We start from the raw sequence: 25,882 nt of genomic DNA, 5'->3' as shown, positions 1-25,882 counted from the left end.
GTCTATTTATTTTGCCAAATATTCGCTAAATCCCATTATGTTCCTTCCATTTTTATTGTGATACATAAATTAAATGCGTACCTCACGCCCTAATGTTTTGTTATTATTTTATTATTATTTAATTTTAATTCTATACATATTAAAACGTTCTACTAAATTAAATTATTTTTAATTATTAATCATGTATTTGGAATTGAGAAAGCATACTAAATTTTAAGATTTGAATGTTTTTGTACTATTTAATAGTGTTTTGTTAAATCAAATTAGACAATTTTTAAATAGACATTATTCACAATCATTCTATGCTTGTGGTTTGGCTAGTCAATCTATATTTTTTAATTAAATATTTCAAACACTTAAAACCATTATTAACATCATGTAAAAAAGTGTAGTGTTATATTGAAGTGATAATAAAATTAAATGTTTTTTGTCTTTAATAGTTGTGTATTAAATTATTATAATTTATACGGTACTCTAATAATCATCTATCTTTAAATTTGTATAAATAAAAACAATGTTTATACCTTGTGATACTCATTATGCAGTTACCTCTAAGATATTTTAGTCTGTGGTGATTACACAAGTCATAAATTGCCCATTCTATATTGTGTGTTGTAAGCACGGACTAAGATATATCTTTATTATATCCTAGTCCGTGGTTGTAAGTAACTAAATACCTATTAAATTTAATATTAACATTGAGAACATTGTAGATTGTATTTTGAAAACTGTAAGCTGTAACTTATAACATCATTGTTTATAAATACTAGTATGATGTCAGTTAAAAATTACCCTAATACTAAAGTAAACTTAGCATTTACAATACAAGTTATTCAAATTACTATCACACTAGTCATATGGATATGATTATGAGTTTGTAGTGCAAGTTTATTGATAATAGGTAGGCTGGAAGGAGAAGTTATCAAAAACACTAGAGAGAAGCATAAGTTATAATTCATTATAAGTACATGTTTAGTATTTGTTTACTTTATCATGGCGCAGCAGATACCTGTTTAATTTGTTGATACATCAAGTCGATCAAATGATCAAATGTAGTATAAGATATCTCTCAACCAGTCAACCCATTTATAATTCAAACAAGCCTGGATTAAGGGGAGGGCTGGTCCACAATAGATATCAAACAATAGTGGGCCACTGACGGGTAGTACGTTTCCTATAATAATATATGGATAGTGGATGATATGTTATTAATATGCTATCGTCTATTTTGAGCAGGATGATCATGGTAAGGACATAGGATTTAAACTGTTAGATAATAAAAACATATAGGTAGTTATTACTCATTAGCCAAACAAATTGTGTTTACGTTGTTTTTCTACGAAATGTTGTACAGTCGTCAGTTGAAGTTATATTGAAGTTATATACTCGTAAACACGACAGTTGACTCTGTCTGGGCGTCACGAAAACGTTATAATGGTGGGGAACGTTTACGTTTTTATGTCTGTTGTGTTTTACAAATTTAAGTATTGAAGTTGGTATATTATTAAATAATGTTATAATATCAAAATCTTTTTTATCTCTGAAATATATTTATTTGTGGGGCATCGATATTTTGTCTATGTTTATGAGGCCCTAAAATTGTTTGGCCCCGGTCCCAGAATTATGTGAATCAGAGCTTTTATTTAAATATTTAATATTTGATTGATACAACTTTTACGTAGCGGTAAACTGGGATACATAGGTTTGGGCATTGTAATTTTATATTTATAATGGTATAGGTACCTATCGCGTAATACATATATGTAGGTATTTAGACAGATTTGACTTGGAAAGTGAGAAATCAATCTATCAATAAATGTACAATTGTATTTATTGCATGTTTGTTTTCTTTCCATTCATAAGTAGGTCAACACAAAAAATAAACAACATATAAGTAACGTGAGTCGTCAACCTATTCAGTATATATTGGAAATTATTCACTATTCAATATTCAAAATTATTGAAGAATAAATACGAAATACGATTTGCCTAATATTGCCGTTGCCAGTTGCCACTGATTACCGATGGGCGATGTGGCGTGCGTCACTGCATTAGATAGTAGATACTCAAATACAACTGATTCTATTGAAACGTATTCTGAATGACGTCATTGCGGTCTAACACTATGCTAATACACGAAGTCCCTACGTCATTATATTATATTGTATTATAGACAAATAAGTCAAATATCTAAAGGTTGAGTTATTATTATTATTGATTCTAATAAACAATTTACAGCTTGTAGTATATATTTATATAATTATATAGGTACTTATAACTTATAAGTTATAATATTGTTTTAAGTAAGTGAATCGTTGTAAACTTGAAGACGAACTATGTTTAGAGCTTTAGGTATTATATTTATATATTATTATTAATGAAAATAAAATAATTTGTGCACAATTTATGTATACATCTTGTATATATGTGTGTGTGTCTGTGAAGGAGGGGTGTGAAAAAAATGTCAAAGGTGTAAGTATGACCAGCGACCAGCTGGATCCTATAGATGATCCTAGAAGTTCTAGGAGCGCTGATAAACCTATTACTACGGCTTTGATTATATTTTATGCCCAAAAGTGAAACGTTATGTCTATTTGTACCCAAACGATTTGGATTTTGGAACAACGTGCAACGTGTGCAAACGTTCTTCTCCGCTTACTGGCCGTATTATTGACGTCACTCGTTGTCAAAACATTTTTAGGTTCTCTCCCCAAGTAGTAAGTACTATATATCGTGTTTTTTCTGTATTAAAATATTACCCATGTTTCAAGATATATTACTTTGGATTTCAATTTAAAAAAAAAATCAGAGAGGGCTTTCCCTCACCTTAAATACATCACTGTGTGACATGTTTGCGTGTATGTCGGATATTATTTAACTGTAAATCGTACGACCTTATACATATAGGTATTATATGTATTAAACATTTATTTATATATACCTACATTATAATATTTTTATAGTTATAATTTAACTTAAGTTAACCAGGTTATAACTTATAACACCTATATAGGTAACTTAAACTAGCTATAGCTGTAGGTATAACCCGACTTTGGCCTGATTAAAATGTATCTATTTTTTTACCGTTTTCCGTTTTTATTAAGTTGAAAGATAATAATTCAAACACAATTACAATGACTAATTGTACGAATTTTCAATTACTTATTCTAGACATATTTTTGACGTTAACACAAAAAACTGGAGACAGATTCATTATAATGAATCCATTAGAGGCGGCGTAAATAGTAAATCCAATATCGTTAAGATTGGTATTCGTCTTCATGTGTTTATATCAAAAATATTTTTTAGAATTAAGAAATCAAATCATAAAAGTCATCATTGTAATTAGTGTGTAAGTAAACATTTGATTTTGTTATTTATTTTTTTTTTTAAATATATTAAAAAAAAAAGTTTATACTTATGCCATATTATTTCTACCTATTCATTTTATTATAATAGTATTATAATCTGTAAATAATAGCAAACATTTAAATAAACAAAAAAATATTTGATTTTTGGGATCCAAGATTAAATTTATGCTTGAGTCTCCCTAAAGCAATCCATGGGGGGGGGGGGGGGTTGAACGAATAATCCATAAATATACTCATCTAGTCTCAAGGAATCTATTGATAAACTTTTGAAAATGGTCCAGTAGTTTTCGAGTCTAACTAGGAACATTAATTTATATATTATTATCCCTAGGTCTATGGATTTCCAAATATTATAGATCACACATGAGTTGGCTTTCGTGTAGTACAGGGATGGCGTATCTTGTTGTACCAGCGTGTCAAATAAAAATTTTGGTTGGATTTTGTTTTCAATGCGTGTCAACTAATTCGATAACCCTTGAATTTTTTTTTCAAAAACTTTAATATTATCAAACTTTTACACATTCGTGTGTGTTACTAAAATAGTGTATACTACGCGTGTCACGGAGTGACACGCGTGTCATAGGTTCGCCATCTCTGGTGTAGTATATGCGACTTTTTGACTTATCTATTTAGTACCTACTTGTACAGGTAAAGTGTGATATGTTGTGACCTACGTTTTTATAGTCATTGTTATTCTTACTATGCGTTATCGTAACTATTGTTATTGTTCGTACCTGTTACTATTATGTATTTATGTCCGATATTGAACGGAGAATCATATTCGTGTTTAAATAATATATGTAGGACACAAAGTACAAACATAATGTAGAACAGTAAACTATACCTACTCGAAAAATGTCATGAATTCTAATGACTAATACTACTACTCGAGAGCAATTAAATGTAGGTATTTGGTGACATGTACAATTTAAAATATCAAGGAAAGTGCATTCGGGACTAATCCAGAAAATATGTTGCCACTACGCCATTAAGTCATTTTATAGAAGTTGACTACCGATCAGTAAGCAGTTCTATAGGAATCCCAAAAAAAAAAACCCCCGGAAAAAAGACCAAAAAAATAAACACACCGCAAGGAAAGAAAATCCACCGAAAAAAATGTAATTATAAATATGAACGCATATACATAATAAAAAACCTATTGTATATGTATTGTATACCTATGTATATACCTATACATAATAATACATTGTGTTATAAGTTATAATTTATAGTTATAAATTGTTTTATATCAAGTCATTATAGGTAGTTAATGATATAATATAGAACCTACAGCTAAAAAATATCAGTCTTAGACTCTAAGGTAGTTAAGTTAGACTACATTTAGAGCTTTTTCACACGAGACACTTTGTGGCCGACCACAAGAATCGTGCTACTGTTTACAAAAGTGTCTCATTGATTCACACGAGACACTTGCCGTACACTAGTGTCTGTTAATTATGTATTGTACGTGCATATTAATCGTACTCCCGACTAGTCGTAATCATGAAGGTGGAGGAGGCAATACTGTTGTATTCTCTTATTAAAAAAAAAAATAAACCAGCTAAAAGGACTGAAAGGATTTATTGGGTACATCCTATTGTTCAATCCAGAAATGAAAAAGGACATTTTACATGCTTGTTTACTGATTTACTTAAAAGTGAACAAAAATTTTTCAATTATTTTCGCATGTCCTCCAAGTCCTTTTTTGAATTGCATGATTTAATTAAAAGGAGTGTTAAAAAGGAAACAACAAATATGAGAAGGCCAATTTCTACGAAAGAAAGATTAGCTGTCACATTGAGGTAAGGACATTTTCAACAATTTTATTTTTATCAAATACTTTATTAATTTTAGTTTTTATCTAATTAATACATGAGCTCATGAAAATAAATAAAACTAATTATAATTTTAAACAACATGAGATTATAAAATAAAAAATAGTATTTTAACCGTTCTTATAAAAAAATGTGTGTATACTTTTACATCACTTACTAAGTAATAATATTTAAAATAAAACGTAGATTTAAAACAACTCGTTTAAACTGATCAAAAATACTTATTACGCACTTGTTAGTTGTCTGAGGATGTATAATCATTTATGTAACTAACCAAGTTTGAATTAATTGGTGGACTACTTTCTACGTCTAACGAGGAATTATTACTGTTGGTAGATGTAGATGAAGTATCCATTGCGTAGTTAATATTTTGATTATTGTATTGAACATCAGACATACGTTTAGTATAGTGATTCGGAAAGGCTTGTGTAAATGTTGAAAGTGGTTGTTGAGATGTAGCAGCTTGTTGGAGTCCAAATGGGTGTTGAGTAAAAGGTAATGTTTGATAACTATTTGGAGGATTTAACTGACAACGTGGATCAAAATCAATTCTTTGTGGTTGGAGTGCGAGGCTATGACTGATAACATTTATTATATTTGATTTCACTTGCATTTTCAAATGAGGGGGGACTTTTTTTAAATCACCCACTAAAGATAACAAAAATAGTCGATCTTGATCCTCCATTGCTTCTTTTTCCATTTGGTTTCTAAATTCTAAACTTCTGGCTATAGTTCCAAACAAATTTTCTTCAGATTCATTATGGTTTGATTTTGATTTTTTTTTTTGTCTCTGATTTCTGCGAGTTTGAGATTCTTCTGTCGACTCAAAAAAATGTTCACTATCTTGAGTATTTTGTTCTGTGCCCAATTCATCATTATCATCATCATCATCATCATCATCATGTGTAGGAGTGACATTAGATGTAGTTGGTCTATTTGTTGCACTTGATCCAAGAAATGATAACTGATTATAAAATACGTACGTTTTCCAAGATGATTGACCTGAGCCAGACTTAATATTTTTTCTTCGAGATTGCTCGCGTGCAAAACAATTCCTAAGACTTTTCCATTTTCTTTGTACTTCCTTTACTGTAATTAACAAAATAATAATAAATCTAATATTTATGGTTAATAGTAAAATTTTAGATTTTACAATGACGAGTGTTTTTTATGTTGGTTAAATTTTTTTTTCTAAGAGCTTAAGTTAAAATTTTAACGAAATATTTCAAAATCGTTAATTCACAAACAATTTTATAATTGATAATTCATTAAATTTTTGGTTTTTGTACATAAGGTAAAAAACTTCAACACAAAGTTATTCATAAGTTGTTTTTCAATTAACTATAAAAAAAACTTGAGCTTCAATTTAGAAAAAAAATGTATGAACATTTGAATTTTAAATTTGCATGATATTCCGTTAAATAACGATTTACTATCAAACGAATTTTGATTTTTGTTATTATTAAAAAAGTAACAGTTGAAGAAGCTTTACATTTTTACCATTTGTTTAAATTTACACTATGATTTAAATACTATATATAAGTTCTCAAGTAGCTATTAAATATAATTATTATTTTTTTAATGATTATTGTATAATTTCATACTATATTTTTTCTTATTAGATATCTTGCCACCGGATGTACACTTACTGAATTACACTACAATTATAGAATTGGAATTTCAACTTTAAGTGGAATAATTCAGGAAGCGTGTGAAGCAATTTGGAATAATCTCAAAGACATATATATGGCTGAACCAACCAATGACAAATGGTTAGACATTTCTGAACACTTTATGAATGTGACTAATTTTCCGAATTGTCTTGGCGCAATTGACGGGAAACACATCCGAATTGTTAAACCAGCTCATAGTGGATCCCAATACTACAACTATAAGCATTTTTTTTCAATGGTATTATTAGCTGTCTGTGATTCCAATTATTGCTTTACAGCAGTTGATATCGGTGATTATGGAAAAAACAGTGATTCTTCCATATTTAAAAATTCCAATTTTTTTAAAAAGCTGATAAAAAATGAATTGAATATACCAGATAATTCTATACTACCAGGTACTAGTGGACCAAAGCTGCCATATGTCATTGTTGGGGATGAGGCTTTTGGATTATCTCAACATATTATGCGCCCATATGCAGGGAAAAATTTAACAATAAAGAAAAGGGTATTTAATTACCGCTTGTCTCGGGCACGTCGCTTAATTGAATGTTCGTTTGGAATTCTCTCCAACAAATGGAGAATATTTCACAGGCCTTTAAACGTATCAGAAGACTTTGCTGAAGACATAATTAAAGCTTGCGTGATACTTCATAATTTTGTTCGTATACGAGATGAAAATACATTAACATTCGAAGATACATTATCATACCAAGGATTCACAAGTATGAATGAAATATTAGATAACACAGCTGGAAAAACACCAACTAGTATTCGTGACCATTTTGCTGATTATTTTATGGATGTAGGACAAGTACCATGGCAATTAGATAGTATTTAAAAATAATTCATATATATAGTTTCAATTGAAATTAACTATGACGTACTTTAATTTTATGTATGTAGTTTCTGTAATACTTAAATACTAATAATAATAAATAATACCTAATAATATACTATGATGAAAAAAAAAAAATATTTATATATAAAAATATACCTAAATACCTTTTTTTTCATATAAATGTATATTATTATAGGTATATAATATTTTTGTAATATTATAATGTTTAATAATATACTAATACTTCTTAATACATAAATTTGTTGTTTTATATTATGTAATAAGTAACTTACTCATTTCATTTTGTTCAATTGTTGGCATTTCGTCATATTTCTCGCAAAATATTCGGCACACGTCTATCCATGAATTTCGTTTTATGATCTTATTAGCATAATTAGTGCTTGCAATATCCCACAACTCTTTCCGTTTTTCATTCTCAACTATGAATTTGTCCGTATCAAGGATCATAATTATTGATCAATTTCAAAATATGTAATAAAATAATTACTGCCTCAATAAATTATTTATTAATTATTGTTTAAAATCGGTATAAATTGGCGGTCTCGTGTGTCTCGTCTGAACATATTCATAACAATGTGTAGATTATCGGTGGCTCAGACACAAACACAGTGTCCGGCTACTAGAGGGGAAGAGACACTTCGAAACGCCTGCGGGACACTGATTCCTTATCTGTGTCTCGTGTGAACGCTTCTATAAATATCAATATATTTTAAATCGCCCGATTCTTTTCAGACACTAGTCGCTGGCCACAAAGTGTCTCGTGTGAAACAGCTCTAAATATCAATATATTTTAAATCGCCCGATTCTTTTCAGACACTAGTCGCTGGCCACAAAGTGTCTCGTGTGAAACAGCTCTTATACAAAAATTACACAACTATAAAAATAATAATATTGTAAGTCAATACAAAACAGGTGGTAGTACCTATAATATTTGTTACGTAACCTAACCTACACTCGTACGGCATATAAGATTTTCGTTCGCTAGTTTCAATAGTGTTCTGTTAGTCTTGATATAAAAGTTAATTGACCTATAATCAAAATTTTAGGTAAGAACATTACCTGTGTTCCCTTTTTGGTTTTTACGATACTTTAATTTTTAAGTGCGTTATGGGTTGGTATGTAAATTATTCATATTTGAAAATGCTCATAATTCACTTAAAAATTAAAGTATCGTAAAAACCAAAGAGAGAACACAGATAATATGTTCTTACCTAAAACTTCGATAATAGATCAAATCACTTTGATATCAAAACTAACAGCACATTATTGAAACTAGTGAACTCAGTTTGCTATGACCCAGACGGCCAGACAACTTAATATGTGGGTACGACGATTCCCTCTTATATAAGTGTTAAAAGTTGAAAGTAATGATTATTTATTTAAATAGATAAATGGGTTCTTTCATTTTCAAATTATCATAGCCTTCGAGGAAATAATTGCAACTTTTTGATGTATAAAACATAATTTTAATATTTTTTTCAAATTCAATAATATATATACAAATTCATAATGGCACTGAAAAATGAACTGGGCGTACAAATAATAAATATTCTTGAGGACGTTAGCCACCGCATGACAGTCATCACTCATCATGTAATCCTAGATCGACAGTAAGGAGTACCTATAAAATACGATTTGTGAAAATTAAATCGTGTAGCGCTGCGATGTAGTGATTTTACTAAGCCATCAGGGCGAAATAAAATGTTTCTATAGTTCATCGTTAGAGTGCGCTGCTTATTCCATTTCACGCTCAAGTTTCGCTCAACCACTAAGAAGATAAACAAAAACTCGACTACTCGCTTGGGAGTAAATGTATATTGGTTAATTTTTATTATATTATCCATATTAGTTAATGCCCACTGATCACAGCAACTACATAAACACGAGTCTTGTGATTACACGAGGTTTTCACTGGTGGTTAACGAACAGGACTCAGTGTTCGGTTAAGGTAAAAGACAATTGGACAACCGGGTTGGCGGCACACCACCGGTGAACTTAATGATTCGCACCAGGAATCAGGATTTTGCGAGGAGGAACAGGATCTCTCGTTGAAACATCAACGCCCACCGGGCTATTTAAGGAATAACAGTTCCGTGTTCGAACATCTCTTCCTCCATCTCACACAAAATACCTGGAGAATCGAAAACTAAGACCCACAAAGAAGTATAAAGATTAGTCATTTGCTGCAGGTGTTATACCGTAGCCCAAGTCGTGACGTAAGTGGCTTACATTTTTTTTTTTTTTTTAATACAATTACAAATACAATAATTCATTTGACAATTAATGAATGAACCTAATATTATGGTTCGTAATAATAATAATACTATTGTAAAATCAAAAATAATATCACTCAAGTTTGAAAACAACTTAGTACATCGTCGAGTACCCCTAAACCATCGCCCACTGACCTTAAGCACAAGCCATCAAGCGTAAATACCGCACAACAAAAGAACGTGTTTGTGCCACTAACTTGGTGGTGTGTTGGGTCGAATGATTCAGGCTTAAAGTGTGTCCCAACCCTCAATGGATAGTACAGTGCTAATATAAATATTAATGTCCCGCAATTCAAAAGTGAAAAAAATATTAAAAATTTCAATTTTTTTTTGCATCAATGCATAGATCATCGTTCACATAAGAAGATAAACCCAATTTGGGTGATCAAAATACAATCCTTCTACTTTCAATTATATTATTTTAGTATTATTGTTATAACGAACACTGCGGAATAATGTAATATTCCATTCTACATTTTAAACCATAATGCTCTAATAATACATTAACATACATGCCCATAAAGAATATCGCAATGGATTCACAATAATATTTCGTCCGAATTCTAGATCCGGTCACTGTCCTCCGCCAACTGGATGCATCAATAGTTTTCAATAAGCTGAAATATGCAGGCCCGACAAAAATCAAGTCGGAAAGTCGTGATTTCACCGCAAGCATTGCGGTGCATATGACTTCAGCTGGTGATACATCCGTCATCGCGGATTTGAACAAAAACGAACCCGCCGTTACTGCACCTGACCAAGATGTCATTATCAACGACATCTATATAATATTAATATATTGACATGTCATGTTCCGTCTTCTGCCTTGACCAAGTGTGCGTCCAAGTGCCAGCCATGTCGCTATGTCGCGACAGGCGTTTTTTTACAGCATCAAGTATTATTTTATTAGTTACACTGACGGTTTATGTCCGTTTTTGTTGCATGTCCGCCTTAGCCGTAAGTGTCATCTTAATTTCAATATGCATTCTCGTATTTTGTTGTGGCACATTCCGCCTTGAGCGTCACTGTAGTGCTCCCGTCGAATTTATACATTTTATCAGCTTGTCTGTGGTATGTCACGTTTGTTTGAGTTCCGTATGGCTGTATTCTTGCACGCCGTTGTTATACAATGACAAGTAAATAATAATCCGCCATTTTCCGTCCACGCATCCTGTATACCATGGTTTAGTGGTATACTACTGTCGTGTTGCGTTTTCGTCCTTTGTCGAATCGGTCACGGTGTAACAGGAATACAGGATAGTCATGGTATCGGCCCACTGAGTTTCATTAAATTACATATTTCTATACTCATGTTTGTACTCATTTCTCATTATCATAAAAAGAAAAAGTTACCAATTAACACTCATAACTGGGCGGTATTGAGTGGCCCACCGAGATTTCCTCGGCAGCTTGCCAATCCGACCATTGCCTGAATTGTTGAATGTCATACAATATATTCTTCTTATGTATCCCGGGCGTTTTGTTTCATTCGAGGGTGTCAGCCAAATATCTGCCCGCGGATCACGATACATATTGTTACATACAACATATTACATTCAATTCTTTAAATATTGGTTAGTGGTTACATAAACGATAAACAAATTATTATATTACTACGAGGCATTCCTTGCTTCTGCGACGAACCGCGCGTTTTTGTTACCATATTTTTGAGGGACACACTACACGCTCTTTGCTGACCGCGATTGGATGACTGTGTTATTATGTATTTATTATATTAATATAGTGATCCGTCCGACGTTAGATTATAATATAATATCGCACATGCAGTAGAAGGTGCAATCGTGGATTATTTACGCTTGCTCTTATTCTGTGTATTACAACGTGCCTTAGGTAAAAGCGGATCCAAGTCCCTCACTGGCATAGGCGTAACTTGGACTCTATTCACGTAGGGGCAAAAATAATTTTTGAGAATCTCTACACATTTTCATAATCTTATTTCAATTTAATATATATTATAAAACTGTTTTCATTTTCATTTAACACAGTTTAAGCAAACATTTTTAGGGTTCCGTACCCAAATTGTGAAACGGGACACTATTACTAAGACTTCGCTGTCCGTCCGTCACCAGGCTGTATCTCATGAACCGTGATACTTAGACGGTTCAAATTTCTACATATGACGTTTTTTTTGGGTATTTCTGTCATAAAGGTTTCGGGCAGTAAAAGTCTTACTTGGGTGGGTACTATATCTATAATTAGTATTTAAATAAAATGTAAAAGTGTATGTGTTGTAAATTTACAAGCACTTATTATTTTTTGTTATTACACAATGTTATTATATTAAAATATATTCCTATAAATATAATATATATTATATTATGTATATGTTACGGTCAAAGTGACTAAATGGACGTTGTAGTACAATAATGCCCGGACAATGTATAAAATGCCAAATGTCAATGGACAATATGGACAATTATACACTTTGCCCAGAATGACCAGAGCACAGTGGGCAATTACAATGGTATAAAACAATTTTTGTTATCTTAATAATTTACAATAATTTATTTTATGAATATTAACTATTTTTTTTAATTTTCTTTTTGCAACTTAAGCTATCATGATATTTAGAAGTACATAGTTTACCTGCAGCCCTACTCTTACATTAATTTGTCTTGCATTGCTGTTTACAGTTACACCGGTCATATCCTTGACCGCCAAGATTTGAAAATTGTCTATAGGCATTCTGAACGTTTGTGTGTTAATGGTTTAAGTTAAACATATTTCGTTATAATATATACATAGTATTTACAAATTATTTTAGAAATAGTGGATGGCATCCAATGTTTATAGATCATAGATAATCTATAAACCTTGTTGCGGCTCGACCGCTATGTGTGGCCCGGCCCTTCTTAATTAAAAGCTATAATTTGTTTGAGCCTATGCATTTCATTTTAAAGGAGAGTTGTGCAAACTTATAATTATGATAACATCTGTTATTTGTTGTAATATAAGTAAGGTTAGGTTATGCATAAAAAAAAAAACACTTATAAATAATTGTTGTTATGTATAAAATAATTATATATTATTCATTCTCAAAATATATACAAAAACAAATTAGAATTAGAAAAGAGAGTCAGTAGAGAGAGTGTTTAGGGTTGATGCAACACTACAAAAAAAGAACAAATATGACGGATTAACATTTTGAACAAATAATGTTCTTAAAATGCAACACTCAAACGTTCGATTAATATAATATATTATGAATGATTCAGAATTAAATTGATTATTTTGTTTTGTATTTGAAAATTCTTTTAAATACTTTACTATTGATAGTATTTCTGTGGTATTTTAAATACTTTATTTTATAAGTATTTGAGTAATTACTCAAATACTTTTTAAAAGTATTTTTTACAACACTGATCAGTATACATAAGACTAATCTTGTCTCCATATAATGTCTCTGCGTCACGTTATAGTGATAGTCATACATTTTTGTCTTGTAAACATCGAGCACACAAAATCCTAGACAAAATATAGTAAATGTGTTAATAAATGTATGCTGAACATACAAATTTTTTAATAATTTATCCATTATTTATGTGTTTATATCGTGTAACTAATGCCTACTACCTTAAACATAAAATGTATACTGATTTTAACAAGTAAATGCAATTTTTAACTGTTATATGGCTTATAAGTAGGGTTCGGGACTTCTTGCACTTAAAATTATTGAAATATGCTGTCAAAATCGTAAAAATATGCTTTAAAATATGCACCTAATTTTTTATTTTGTTTTTAAAAAACGTAAGATATATTATAAATTATAATTATAAAAATAATAATTTAAAAATCAAGTACGTGATTAATATAATAAAAATAATTTTTACACGGGTTACTCATCTCCATCTGTATCAACCTAGGATTCATTAGGTTTTACCACAACTTTACAATTATCGATAAAAAGGTTGATTATTTAGCGAAGACTATCATCGTAAACGGACGTACGTGTTAGATACGACAGACTAAGACCATCCAATTATGATTTTTCCCGACAATTTTACGTTTATAAAAATATAAAAATGTGAAATATGCCCAAATATGTTAAAAATTACTCAAATATGCTCTTTTCTTAAAATATGACGAAATATACAAAAATATGCAAATTCAAACTTAGTATTTAATTTCGTCATTTCATATTACACATTTATAACTCACTTAGAATAGACTACGACCACTACAAAAAAACATGCAAATGCAAGAAGTCCCGAATCCAACTTATAAGTTTTAAAAATTTACAACTGATATTAATTTATGTACGTTTTGGAAACTGCCTTTAAAACAAAAAATATTATGAATAATTGTTGTTGAACATATAAGGAAAAGCATTAAACCGTATTCAGCATTAATAGTTACATCTTAATGTTATTGGAAATGCATATCACTTGGATCATGTGTTACTATATCAGCATAGTACGATGTGGAATGTCACACGTGACTTACTATCTAGGTACTTAATTTAACAACTTTTTTGGCATTAACTAATTCAAATTGGTCTAGTAAATTCATGTGTACCTAACTAACAAACCTAAAATATTCATGATTTTTTTTTTTAAATACTACCTATTTTAAGAAATACCCACAGCGACCTCTGCAAAGTATAAACTATACTTGTAGTACTTCAGTTGTAGGGTAAGTTTTTAAAATATAAAACAATAAATATAGGTAGGTGCGAGGGAAGCGATACATTTTTTCCCCCCGTCACTTACCTTTATGTGAGAGCCTTAGTTAGGTACCTATACATATTATAATATTACACTATAGGTAGTGTAGTAGTATAATATGACCACACAATTTTGTAGCTAATACATCGGTGACTGCACAATATTATAGAATAATATTGTTTAATAACATATTAATGCCGAGCCCAAAGAGAATAAAATAGGCACGATTAAATATCTATCCATTTTTTTTATTACTTCAGTAAATTTCAAAGCCTAATTTTGAATTGTTTTCAAGTCTCGACACTTCTAGAGTTTTATGTTAAGTTATAGTTAAACCGTTAAGACTAAAAACAATATTGTTATCGCCGGACGTAAAAATTGATTCGCAACAGAAGTGTATCTAAAAATGTAAAGAGTGTTCTGCATTGTATAGATTTAAACACTCCATATAATATTCTGTTTAGAATTTGAAATAAAAAATGTATCGTGTGATCCAAAGAAGTCAAAAACTCGAAACCTGATGACAACATATTATATTGTAATACCTATCATCTATGGCAAAAGCCGATCGTCGTCACTGTCTCACCGGAGACGATTCGCAATTCTAATAGTTTCATTGAGAAATGTGTATGGCAACAATAAACATTTACTCACATATTTCATTCTACTCAAGTAATTTTTATAAAAAATCTCGATTTTTTTCAATTCTGATTTAGATGTAGGAAGAAGTTCCTCGATATGGCGTCTGATGCATTCAAGATATGGCGCCTTGCAGCTATATATTACCCGAAGAGTCGATGTATACGTAAGTTTGATTACTTATTCTTTTGGGGCTTAAATATTTTACTTTTTAGTCTCAAAATTAAAATTTGATTTGCTAACCGGGTGAAGTAGGGGCATATTTTTTATTCCAGAGCGCGCAACACAAAAAAATACGGTAGGTATCACAAACGATGACGGCACATCCAGGTCGTAGAATATAATAACATATTTATAAAATTAAATAGATATAAATAGTGTTGTACATACTAGTCATATTACAGTAGTATAGTACACGGGAGTCTTTATGTCCCGCAAAATTCAACAATTTTTATTTTTAGATTATATAAATGTTAAGTACTATATGAATATTACTATGCCGTCTGCTTGTAGTCGAAAAGCAAATTAAAGTGACACCGTCCTACATCAAACATCAAATTATTTTATAAAGCTGGGAAAGTCGCTCTACTGATTATTGAATATCCGTTGGAAATTAAATAAGGAAATTTTAAAATTTAAATATTCTCGAATAGCTTAAAATATACCTAACCAATGCACTCAACATGAATATACATATGATATTAATTATTAATTTCGTACTCGACAGTATTCAGAGAAAAGATTTAACTTGGAAGTTTACAAATTGTAGTTGGTTAGTCGGTATATGGTGAATGTGATGTATTAGGCACTGAATACCTTTATGTTAAATCTAAAAAGTAGTAATCACATTTATTTACAAAAAGATTTTTATTTACTAACTCATAAAAAAAAAAAATGCTTGTGCTTCGAATATTTAAACACCACCTTTATCAATTATTAAATTAAAAATTAAAATAATAGGTACTTTATATATTGTTGTAATTTATAAATTTTAAAACTATAAACTAATTTGGTTATTGTTATATTTTATTTCATTATCTTAATGATCAAATCTCAAACACGGACCTCATTGATTTAAAAATTTGTAATATATAATCTATCTATGGTTTTATCATATTGACGTAGTATAAATTATAATGCAATCTGTGGCGATTGTCAAAGTAGTCGCAAAGATGCAATCGATCTAAAATTTCAGTTAGCAAAGCTGCAGACATGAACAAGGAACATGAAGCGACCCGTACGGTTTTTTTTCAAATCTCAATATTTTCTGACTTAGTGCAGTCGTATATCTGATTTATTCCGCAATGCACATGCAATATCAGGAATTTCACCGAAGCCCGAAAGCGTCGATGTTTAAAGTAATTAATTTTAGTTTCATATTTTTTTTGGGCTTAAATTTGTTTTTTATACTTCAAATAAAAATTTAATTTCATGAAAAATATGCTGCCCCTGTGTAGATGCATATTTTATTTCTGAGAGCAAATGCGCAAAATACGAGAGATCAAATAATATACAAACGCCGCTCGTCGTTGTCGTTCTTCTGCTCCCTGATAGTAGGGTAATTTTATAATTATAACCTATTTTTAAGTACTTTAAATAAACATTCATTATATGGTTTAATTAAGAAATTCCCGTTATTAGTGATTACTCATAAGACACAATTTTAATTTATAACTTGTAATTTTTTTTTTAATCCAAAATTAGCAGTAACAGGACACTATATTAATTTAGTGTTATATATACTTCATTGTTCTATTATAATATATTAATATTACATTATATTATAGTTGTATCCAAAAAACTAAAATGTTCACTGAGGGGTAAACTTACTATCCTGACCAGTAATCACCCCGTACGAGTGATTATGAAAAATTTACTTTTATATTAGTATGGGTATCTTCATATAATATATAAATAGACACAGGCGTTCAAATATTCTAAAATGTTGTAGTTATTTAAACCTGGGTGTATACGAGTTGAAAAATTTAAGTTATGTCAATTTTAACTTTTTAACTTCTTTTAAATTCCGAGCGGAGCGATGAATGCATTGATTTTACAATTTATTTTTTATTTTTTTTGTGTTTCTCATCACGTTATTTTGGGAGAGTAAAAGTGCTTAGATTTTTTTCAACAAGTATCTTTTCTGGTAGAAATGTGAATAGTATCGGTACTTTGATGGTTCAAAAGTAAAAAATTCTCAATAGTTTTCAAAAGCGGCAAGAAAAACAAACAAAAAATTAAGGAAAAAAGTGAATTTTCACGGAAACCCGGTTTTCGACAAAATCGATTTTGGTCCTTGATGTAACTCCAAAAAAATATACCGTAGTATAGGTACCGTAGATATACATGACATTTTTACTGAATATTTATAACGGCGTTTTCTATAAACCATACAATTTTGACAACACATTTTTATAAGCCTTTGAATTTTGAATTTTGATAATATAAGTAAAAGTCACGAAAATGTGCAAAATATTTTGAGTTAGAAATTCATAAAAATGTTTCGTTTTATATCTAAGTTTTTAAAACTTAGTACAAGATTCCTTATAAGTTTGTCTACCTTTATCAAAAAAAATCCTAACCTGACGGAAAGTCAAATTTAAAATTTTTATAAGCATTTGAAGTTGACATTTTGACAACATTCACTCCGTTTCTCATATTTAAAATTCACAAAATTTGTTTATATTTTCAATTCAGTTAATACAATTTTCAAATTAGTTCGATTCGTTTGGAGGCTTGGAGCTGTTTACAAACAATTTGAATTTTGAGTTTTTTTAGTTTATTTAGTTTTTTTTTCTATAATTGTTAATAGAATTGTATTTGTTGGGGAAAAAAGCTTGAAAATTCAATAAAATGCTCCTCATAGATATTTACAATATTAGTTAAAAAATATTTAAAATAAATAGGCTTGATGTTTGCAATGAGCATTTAAAGTTTTAATTTTAATAAAATTCACACCATTTAAAATGTACAAATAATTTTATAATTTAAAATTTTTGAAATATTTAACTTTTGTAGGTTAGGGTTGAAAATTAAAAACAAAGTTTCAAGCAAGTAGGTCATTCTGTTGTTAAAAAATCAAAAAAATATTATCACAGATTTTTTATGTTCAAATGTGAACTAAATTAAAGATTTATGTTATTTTGTTTTCGTGGGTACTTTAATCACAATAATATCATCGAATATACTAATAAGTAATAAGTTATATTATAGACTGACAGACCGTCGTCGCTCAGAATCTTTTTTCGTATACAATGATTTTTTATTGTTGAATTCAAACTTAACGCCATCCATTACCGTCACCCACTTGTAATCTAATGTACAGCAGAGCGACCTCCACATACCAGATTTTTAGTTTTTTTAATATAATTTTCAATATCTTAACATTTTTAACTTAACTGATTTTTATTGCTAAACATTTATTAAATAATGAGTTACTTTTAATCAAGTCCTATAGTTGCGTAGTTTGTTTATAAAAAAATTAAATAGTAAATATAGTAAAAATTATTATTTTTAAAGATGCTACGTATTACATCAAAATTTACTTTTTATAACTATTTTAAAACGAGGAAACTGGCTATTTATGTACGTATAAAAAATAAGTTAGTTGTAAGTTTCCAAATCAATTTTAACTTAATTGAATTACAAATAAAATAAGGAGAACTATTAACTTAAAACTTTTTGAAATGTTTCATATCGACTTAACTTAACTCAGTTAAAAATGTTCATTAACCTGCCCAGGCTTGCAGTTATTATCATACTAAATTAGTTTTTACATATAGGTACTCACATAAAATATTATCTAACTCTAATTTATTGCAATAATTATTTATTTTCTTAACACAATATTTCAGGAATTAATATATTATAAATTAATTAATAATAAAAATAATTGCTTTAAACGATATTTATAAAATATTGAAATAAAATAAACACACTTGCTAATCAGTAATGTTAACTAGTCCCTGTGTATTATACTATTATTAAAATAAAAATGAACCAATAGCAGAGTTCTAGTAGATAATTAACTTGCCGTGCCTATAGTGAAGAAATATGACTTTCGTAAGGTATAAAAGTTATACGTTATTGAATAAAATAGTTAAGACACAAATTAACATATAATAACTACGTATAGGTAAGATAAAAGCTACAACTTAAAGAGATTATTTTAGCTATATAATATCTGTAATTTCTAATAACAAATAGCTCATACATATGTATTGTTGAACATTTTACTATTTAGGCTGCGTTTTTTTCAGAGATGGTATTCGTCAGTGAAAATTTGCTAATTTTGAATACAATGTCATATTATGCAGTGTGAAATGTGTTGACGTGAGTGTTTCAAAGACTTAGTTGTATAGCAGAAAACATGTGGTATGTACTTTTTATTTATCAGTAGATTTATTTAATATTGTTAAATGATCAGAGTTTGTATTGCCCCCAACTTTTCAATTTAATTGTATTGTAACTACTGGTATAACGCTATTCCGGCTATCAATAAAACTATGATAAAAATTATGAAATTGATCAGGTATGAAATTTATTTTATTTTTTGTTTTAAATTTTTTTTTTGTAATATTTAAATATTTTCACCGATTATCAGGTACGATGACCTGTAGGCACTATAGAGACTGTGTGTGTGAGAGAGAGAAAGAGAGGTAGTGAGATGGAAAAAAGGGGGGAATAGAGAGAGAGAAAGAGAGAAAGACTGAGTGAGAAAAAGTGGGTGGGGAGAGAGTGAGGGGTAGTGAGATGGAAAAAAGGGGGGAATAGAGAGAGAGAGAAAGAGAGAAATGGGAGGGAGAAAGACTGAGGGTGAAAAGGGGGATGGGGGAAGGGAGAGTGAGTGAGACTTGTAGGGAGGGAGAATAGGAAGTGTTGAGGTAGAATAGTTAGGTTAACAATGTCGAATACGTAGGAAAGGTTCTTGAATCGCAAAGGTCACTAGACCAATCAGCTGAAAAACTACCTAGTGCAGATAGGTTGAAAACCTTTATTTGTGGGATAGAATAAAAAGATCGGGAGAGGATGTCAGAGCACTGTTTGTTTGCTCTCAGTATCCCACGCACAACAAAGCAAATAATGTATCAGAACCAACCATTTATTGTTACTTTAATAATGGTTGGTTCTGCTATACATACATTTGCTTTGTTGGTGTGGGACATAAAGAGCAAACAAATAGTGCGTAGACATCCTCTCAATAGTGTCATCAAGTTGAACAAAAAATTATGAAAAGACGTATTTCTACGTCAAACCAAGGTTTTTTAATCATTAAAAATTCGCAAAAAATAAAAATTGAAATTAAGTTTAAAAGAAATAGACAATAGAGAATATTTTATTGTGAAGTTTAAAATAGTAAAATAAATTTTTTTAAAAAAAGGAAAAAATGCATATCCGTAGTCAAATCACATACCAATGCTCCGCCTTTGTTGCAAAATATACAAATACGTATATGGATGTTTTTTGAACCGCTGCGTTTCGTCTGTTACTGCATTTTAACATGAAGAGACCTGCGTAATCCACTCCACAGTTTTCAATGCACCTACTTAAACGGTCGGCTCGGGGCGTGGGCAGATTACCCATAAAAAGAGACACATTTTTTGGCTGCACTTTGAAACCTTACGCACTGATCCACCGTTTGCCAACCTACCACCTACGCGCACAAATCCGTTGCCGTCTATAAATGGGTTTAACTTATTTATTTTGCTTTTTACTGACACATTATGATTATTTTTTAAATCTTCAATTTCTATTGAGAGATGTGTTCGATGTATAAGTTTTATAACAATTTTGGTCTCCGCTGAGATCTCGTTTGCATTCAGTGGCCCGATTATTCGAGAGGTATCGTTCCGTTTCGATAATGCATTATTTTTGTACCGTAATAAATACGAAACAACGTGTAGTAATTTGGTCAGCGACGAATATCTATATTAATATCTAACGACACGTCTTTTTATGAGGTGCATACAACGATTAGTGCAGTATTTTTCTCACTCTGAATTTTTCCAACATGTTCCGTTTTTTTTGTAAGGGTTTTTATATACCTAGTTTTTAGTTGTTTTTATTTTTTTTTATTTTTAATTTTTATACACTTAAACGTTTTACTCACCAGTCATGACGGACCATACCACAGCGCACTGTTATCTTTTAGCTCGCTAGGCGTACACCCTCGTGACAACACGTCAGCTGGATTGTCGTTTGACGTCACATGCCATCACTCCATGCGATCGGTCAACGCATGTATTTCGTCCACACGATTCGCAACAAAAGTTTCCACCTGCTCGAACCCTCAGATATCCAATCTAATGTTAGAGTCGAATCCGTCCATAAATATCGTCGTGATATATTCAGCTTAAGAGCATAATTACGTCTATCAAACGCGGCAAGAGGAGCGTTGCACATAGCTCTAATCTGGGGATCGAAACAACCTTTAATGGCGCAATACGAGACTTAGCACATACTAGTTGCGATTTAACGATGCCATTCGTATCTGTTGTGCGCATTTATATCATGTTCGGGCAGTGTGTAGGTATACATTGCCGTCATCGCCCAGTCAATGTGGTCCTGCTCAGGAAATGTAAACCACGAATTTCTTTTTAACCGACTAATATTATTATTTATTATTATTATAAATTATTATCATTACATATTTATAGTATAATTTTTTTTTAAAACAATCATTATTAATTTTATTCGTGTACTATAATACGAAGATTTTGATGGAATAACAAAAAAAAAAATTACAAGTACCTATCATCATTTTATTTTTATAATTTTACCTATTTATTTGAACAAGATTTAGAAGCATGGCACTTACAAGTACATAGTCTAGTCTGTCTGCTTTTCTACACTTGATGTTAAAATAGGCAGTGCCTACCACAAGTAACAAAAATAAGTTTATACACAATTTTTCAAAAACTTCATAGTTTATTGTATTATGAAAAATGAATAAAATGAATAATGATTTTAAAATGAAAAACAAAATTTTTTATTTTAATATATTGATATATTAATATATCAATATTTTATTTTTAAAAAAAAATCAATACTGTAAATATGTAATAATAATAAAAAATAATATTCTTTGGTTAAAAAAAAATTCATGGTTTACATTGCCCGGTATTCCACATTGCCCGTAACATATATACACGCACCATATGCTTTCGTGGATGCATTAGCAAATCCGTGTATTAATTTCTTCTTGTCGGAGCCCAGCTAACGATGATGTATACTAAATGAATTGAGCTCGTTTATGCGTACTTGTTTGTGTTTTAGAATTGGGCTGTTCCAACCGATTTTCTCATGCCATAAACTTTGTAACAATATTTTACCCACCAATATTAATGGTACCTATACTAAGCCGAATGGGTCAAATAACGGAGTTTTATCAATTCCGCCGGCTATCGATTCCACCCGATGTTTGTTTTTTATTTCTTGATTCTGCCGAGCTTTTTATTTATTGATGCCGCCGAAATTTTTTATTTATTGATTCCGTTTTATTGTTTCAGTTTTTACTTACGGTACTTGTACGACGTACGTGTAGTAATCGCTTTTCGGTTCCCAGTATAAACCTAGAGTTTTCACGCTTTCTCTATCCATTGGTACGGTCGTTAATTCATCTTTGTTTTGATTCGAAGATAAATCAGTGTGGTTCGTAGTCCATTTTGATAATTTGAATCCCCCACCTCGCATAATTGAAATTAACTCGTCACGCAATTCAATTGCTTCCATCAATGAATCTGCCCCGGTGAGGCAATCGTCGACACAGAAATCATTTTTAATTATTTCTTTTAAACCTTCGTGTTAGTGGTCTTATCGCCGATGCGATTGACGCAACTTATTGCCAAAAAACCTGCATACTTGTCCGACATTTGATTACCATAATCTCCATAAGTACTCCAAAAAATATTTTTCTTTAGAACATAAAAAAAAAATAATGATATAATGATATTGTCTTACATTAAATTTTTCACGCCATATAAAATAACTTTAACAACAACTTTTTTTCATTTTGTGACCCTAGTTACACTTCATTCATAATAATTAGGCAATTTTTACCCTTGTAATAATTATTGTAAATTTGTCTTTTCAATAGTAATTAAACAAAAATGATATTTTATTAAAAAAACGATTGTCAAAGATAAAAAATAATGGTATATAACAAATAATATCAAAATATGTCCGATAAACATGTAACATGTTTAATAAAAGTTAAAAGATTTTAGATCCCTAATAATAAATTAATCACAGCACATGGTTTAACTTAGATGAATGATAACATTTTATTTATATATTACTCTAAGAAATGAAATGAAATAACTAGTCCTATAGTAATTTGTTAAGATCAGAGAAAACCTGTGGTTAGGCCCTATAAAAATGGTGTTACAAGATTGGAAGCAACTAATTGTAATATTTACGTATTTAACTAATCCAAATCTTTAATATTGTAGTAAAGTACTATGTGGGGAGGTGACGAATTTTCTAGTAAAGTATGACTCTTAGTAATTTAAATGTATGTCAAGTATTGGCAAATTTACTTTTTGTTGTTGGATGGGGAGTATTATAGATTTTTGACCTACTGAAGTTGATACACAAAATTAATGAAAGACAATAATAGTATTAAATGATTACAATACTTTCTTTTAATAATTATATGAAATTATCACGTGAACTTATATAAAATGAATATTTCTTGTAAAATACGTATTGTAATTATTATCTAAATAAAACAAAAACAAATAAACCTGAAATTGGCCTATAATAGATGTAGGTACGGATACTCTTTTACCTGTGTAATAGTTTATGTTAAAGTATCTGTATGTCATTTCCTGTGGCGTGGTTGAAACAGTATTCGTAAGCCAATTCCTCGCTTAGCAATAGGAAATATAATACGAATAGTATAAATAATAATATGTATTAATAACTAATACAAAATAATAAGAATACAGTTGGGGCTTGGTGTGGCGCGGTGATTGGCTGAAGTCCCTAATGGGTGTCAATCATCGGCCGGCGTAGCTAGCATCCGGATGGGTGACCACCTGGGTGTTTAGTGACGAATCCTAGCTCCACATACACACGTGTTACTCGAATCCAACCGTGACCAATACAAAAGATGCTGTTAGCCATATAGTGCACGGTTTATTTACAATCAAATTGGCACACAAAATAATATGTAATATACAATTAATAAAAAATAAAAAAAATGCAGTTGGGGCTTGGTGTGGTGCGGTGATTGGCTGAAGTCCCTAATGGGTGTCAATCATCGGCCGGCGTAGCTAGTATCCGGATGGGTGACCACCTGGGTGTTTAGTGACGAATCCTAGCTCCACATATACACGTGTTACTCAAACACAACCGTGACCCCTACAAAAAAATGCTTAATGTTATAGTTTCCGATGCTTAAGACAAAAAAAAAAAATCCAAATTGTTTATATTAATAGAATAAATAGATTTAATAGAATCACTGAAAATTTCGATTATATTAGTCGGTTATTGGCAGTGGAAGGGGAGCAAGTTTATCATCCAGATAATGCTCAAAGAATTTTAAAATAAAATTATTTCAATACGATATTCAGTTGCTTCAAATCTAGACATCTTCCTAGAATTTTTACAAAACAAATGAAGCTTAAATAATTAATAAAAAGACGTTGCTTTAAGAAAGACGTTTCACCTGAATGTGTGGTCTCCAATAAATTGTTCAAAATCGTCTTACAAGTATGAAACATATCAAATTTTAGTTAAGCAGTTATCATTCATCTTCGTTGATTCCAAATAATAATATAATCACTCTAATTTTAAAACTTTCATTGCTAAATTAGATCTGCTGAAATTTATGACACACATTTATTAACACTTGCTTATAAAATATTAATACTAACTATAGTTACTTCTTTAATGACATCCAATCATACTTTCAAGTTGATGCAAATATAAGTCTTTATCGCTTTTCGCATATTATATTGTATGCTTCAAGTTGTTTCAAGTTTTAATAATTAAACAAAAAAGTTCAACTTTATATTAAAATTCATTGACCGAAATCATACTCAAAACAATTGGTTCAATAAACAATGATTTTTTTGAAACCACTTACTATATTCCAAAATATAAATAACAAAAAATCAACTTAAATAAGATATAAATTTAAAAAATGTTAAAGGGAGCATGGGCGCTCGCAGGCAAATGCATTTTAAGAATCATAAAATAAAAAAAAAGTTCAACTTGATAAGCGGACACAAAAATAGAAAACCAAATAAGGATCTTTTTATTCTAAGGGTCCCACTTAACCCTCTGTTTGTCGCGCGCCAAACGGGGGTGATTAAATTAGCACCCCCCATACTGCCCAACTCGCGCGACTATGCTGTTAAGACAGAGGGTTAAAATAAGTGATACAAAGGTTAGTACGCCTAAGAGCTATGGAGAGTTGAAGCTGTGGTGATGATAGTAGGCTAGTGGTAGTCTACTATCATCACTGGTCGAGTGCATTGCAATGATCTTTTCCTAATACCTACCAAGGTATTCGATATTGTATAAGCATAACAATAAAAGAA

The 25,882-nt window shown here is 30.4% G+C and overlaps 2 protein-coding genes across 2 annotated transcripts; one reads left to right on the top strand and one right to left on the bottom strand.

The window, feature by feature from the left end:
* Positions 1-4,717: 4,717 nt before the first annotated feature.
* On the top strand, positions 4,718-7,842 carry LOC111037810 (protein ALP1-like). Its single transcript, XM_022320588.1, has 2 exons — positions 4,718-5,173; positions 6,829-7,842. Exons 1-2 carry the CDS (start codon positions 4,875-4,877, stop codon positions 7,715-7,717), a joined length of 1,188 nt encoding a protein of 395 aa, XP_022176280.1. The 5' UTR covers positions 4,718-4,874; the 3' UTR covers positions 7,718-7,842.
* On the bottom strand, positions 5,320-8,508 carry LOC111037811. The gene is made up of 2 exons (XM_022320589.1): positions 8,011-8,508; positions 5,320-6,295 (listed from the first exon to the last, which is right to left on the bottom strand). The coding sequence occupies exons 1-2, from the start codon at positions 8,183-8,185 to the stop codon at positions 5,442-5,444; spliced, it is 1,029 nt and encodes a 342-aa protein (XP_022176281.1). The 5' UTR covers positions 8,186-8,508; the 3' UTR covers positions 5,320-5,441.
* Positions 8,509-25,882: the final 17,374 nt, after the last annotated feature.

The sequence above is a fragment of the Myzus persicae genome, unplaced genomic scaffold (assembly GCF_001856785.1).
Source record: "Myzus persicae strain clone G006 unplaced genomic scaffold, MPER_G0061.0, whole genome shotgun sequence".
Lineage (NCBI taxonomy): Eukaryota > Metazoa > Arthropoda > Insecta > Hemiptera > Aphididae > Myzus > Myzus persicae.
Note: the sequence above shows the minus strand (reverse complement) of the source record. Positions and strands in the feature narration are given on the sequence as shown.

What these genes read in the sequence shown, in the direction of transcription:
- LOC111037810 (XM_022320588.1), top strand. Translation starts at nt 4,875, where the DNA reads ATGAAGGTGGAGGAGGCAATACTGTTGTATTCTCTTATTAAAAAAAAA. An exon ending in AGATTAGCTGTCACATTGAG is followed by an intron (nt 5,174 to 6,828) that starts GTAAGGACATTT and finishes TTTTCTTATTAG; the next exon opens with ATATCTTGCCACCGGATGTA.
- LOC111037811 (XM_022320589.1), bottom strand. Translation starts at nt 8,185, where the DNA reads ATGATCCTTGATACGGACAAATTCATAGTTGAGAATGAAAAACGGAAA. An exon ending in AATTGAACAAAATGAAATGA is followed by an intron (nt 6,296 to 8,010) that starts GTAAGTTACTTA and finishes TGTTAATTACAG; the next exon opens with TAAAGGAAGTACAAAGAAAA.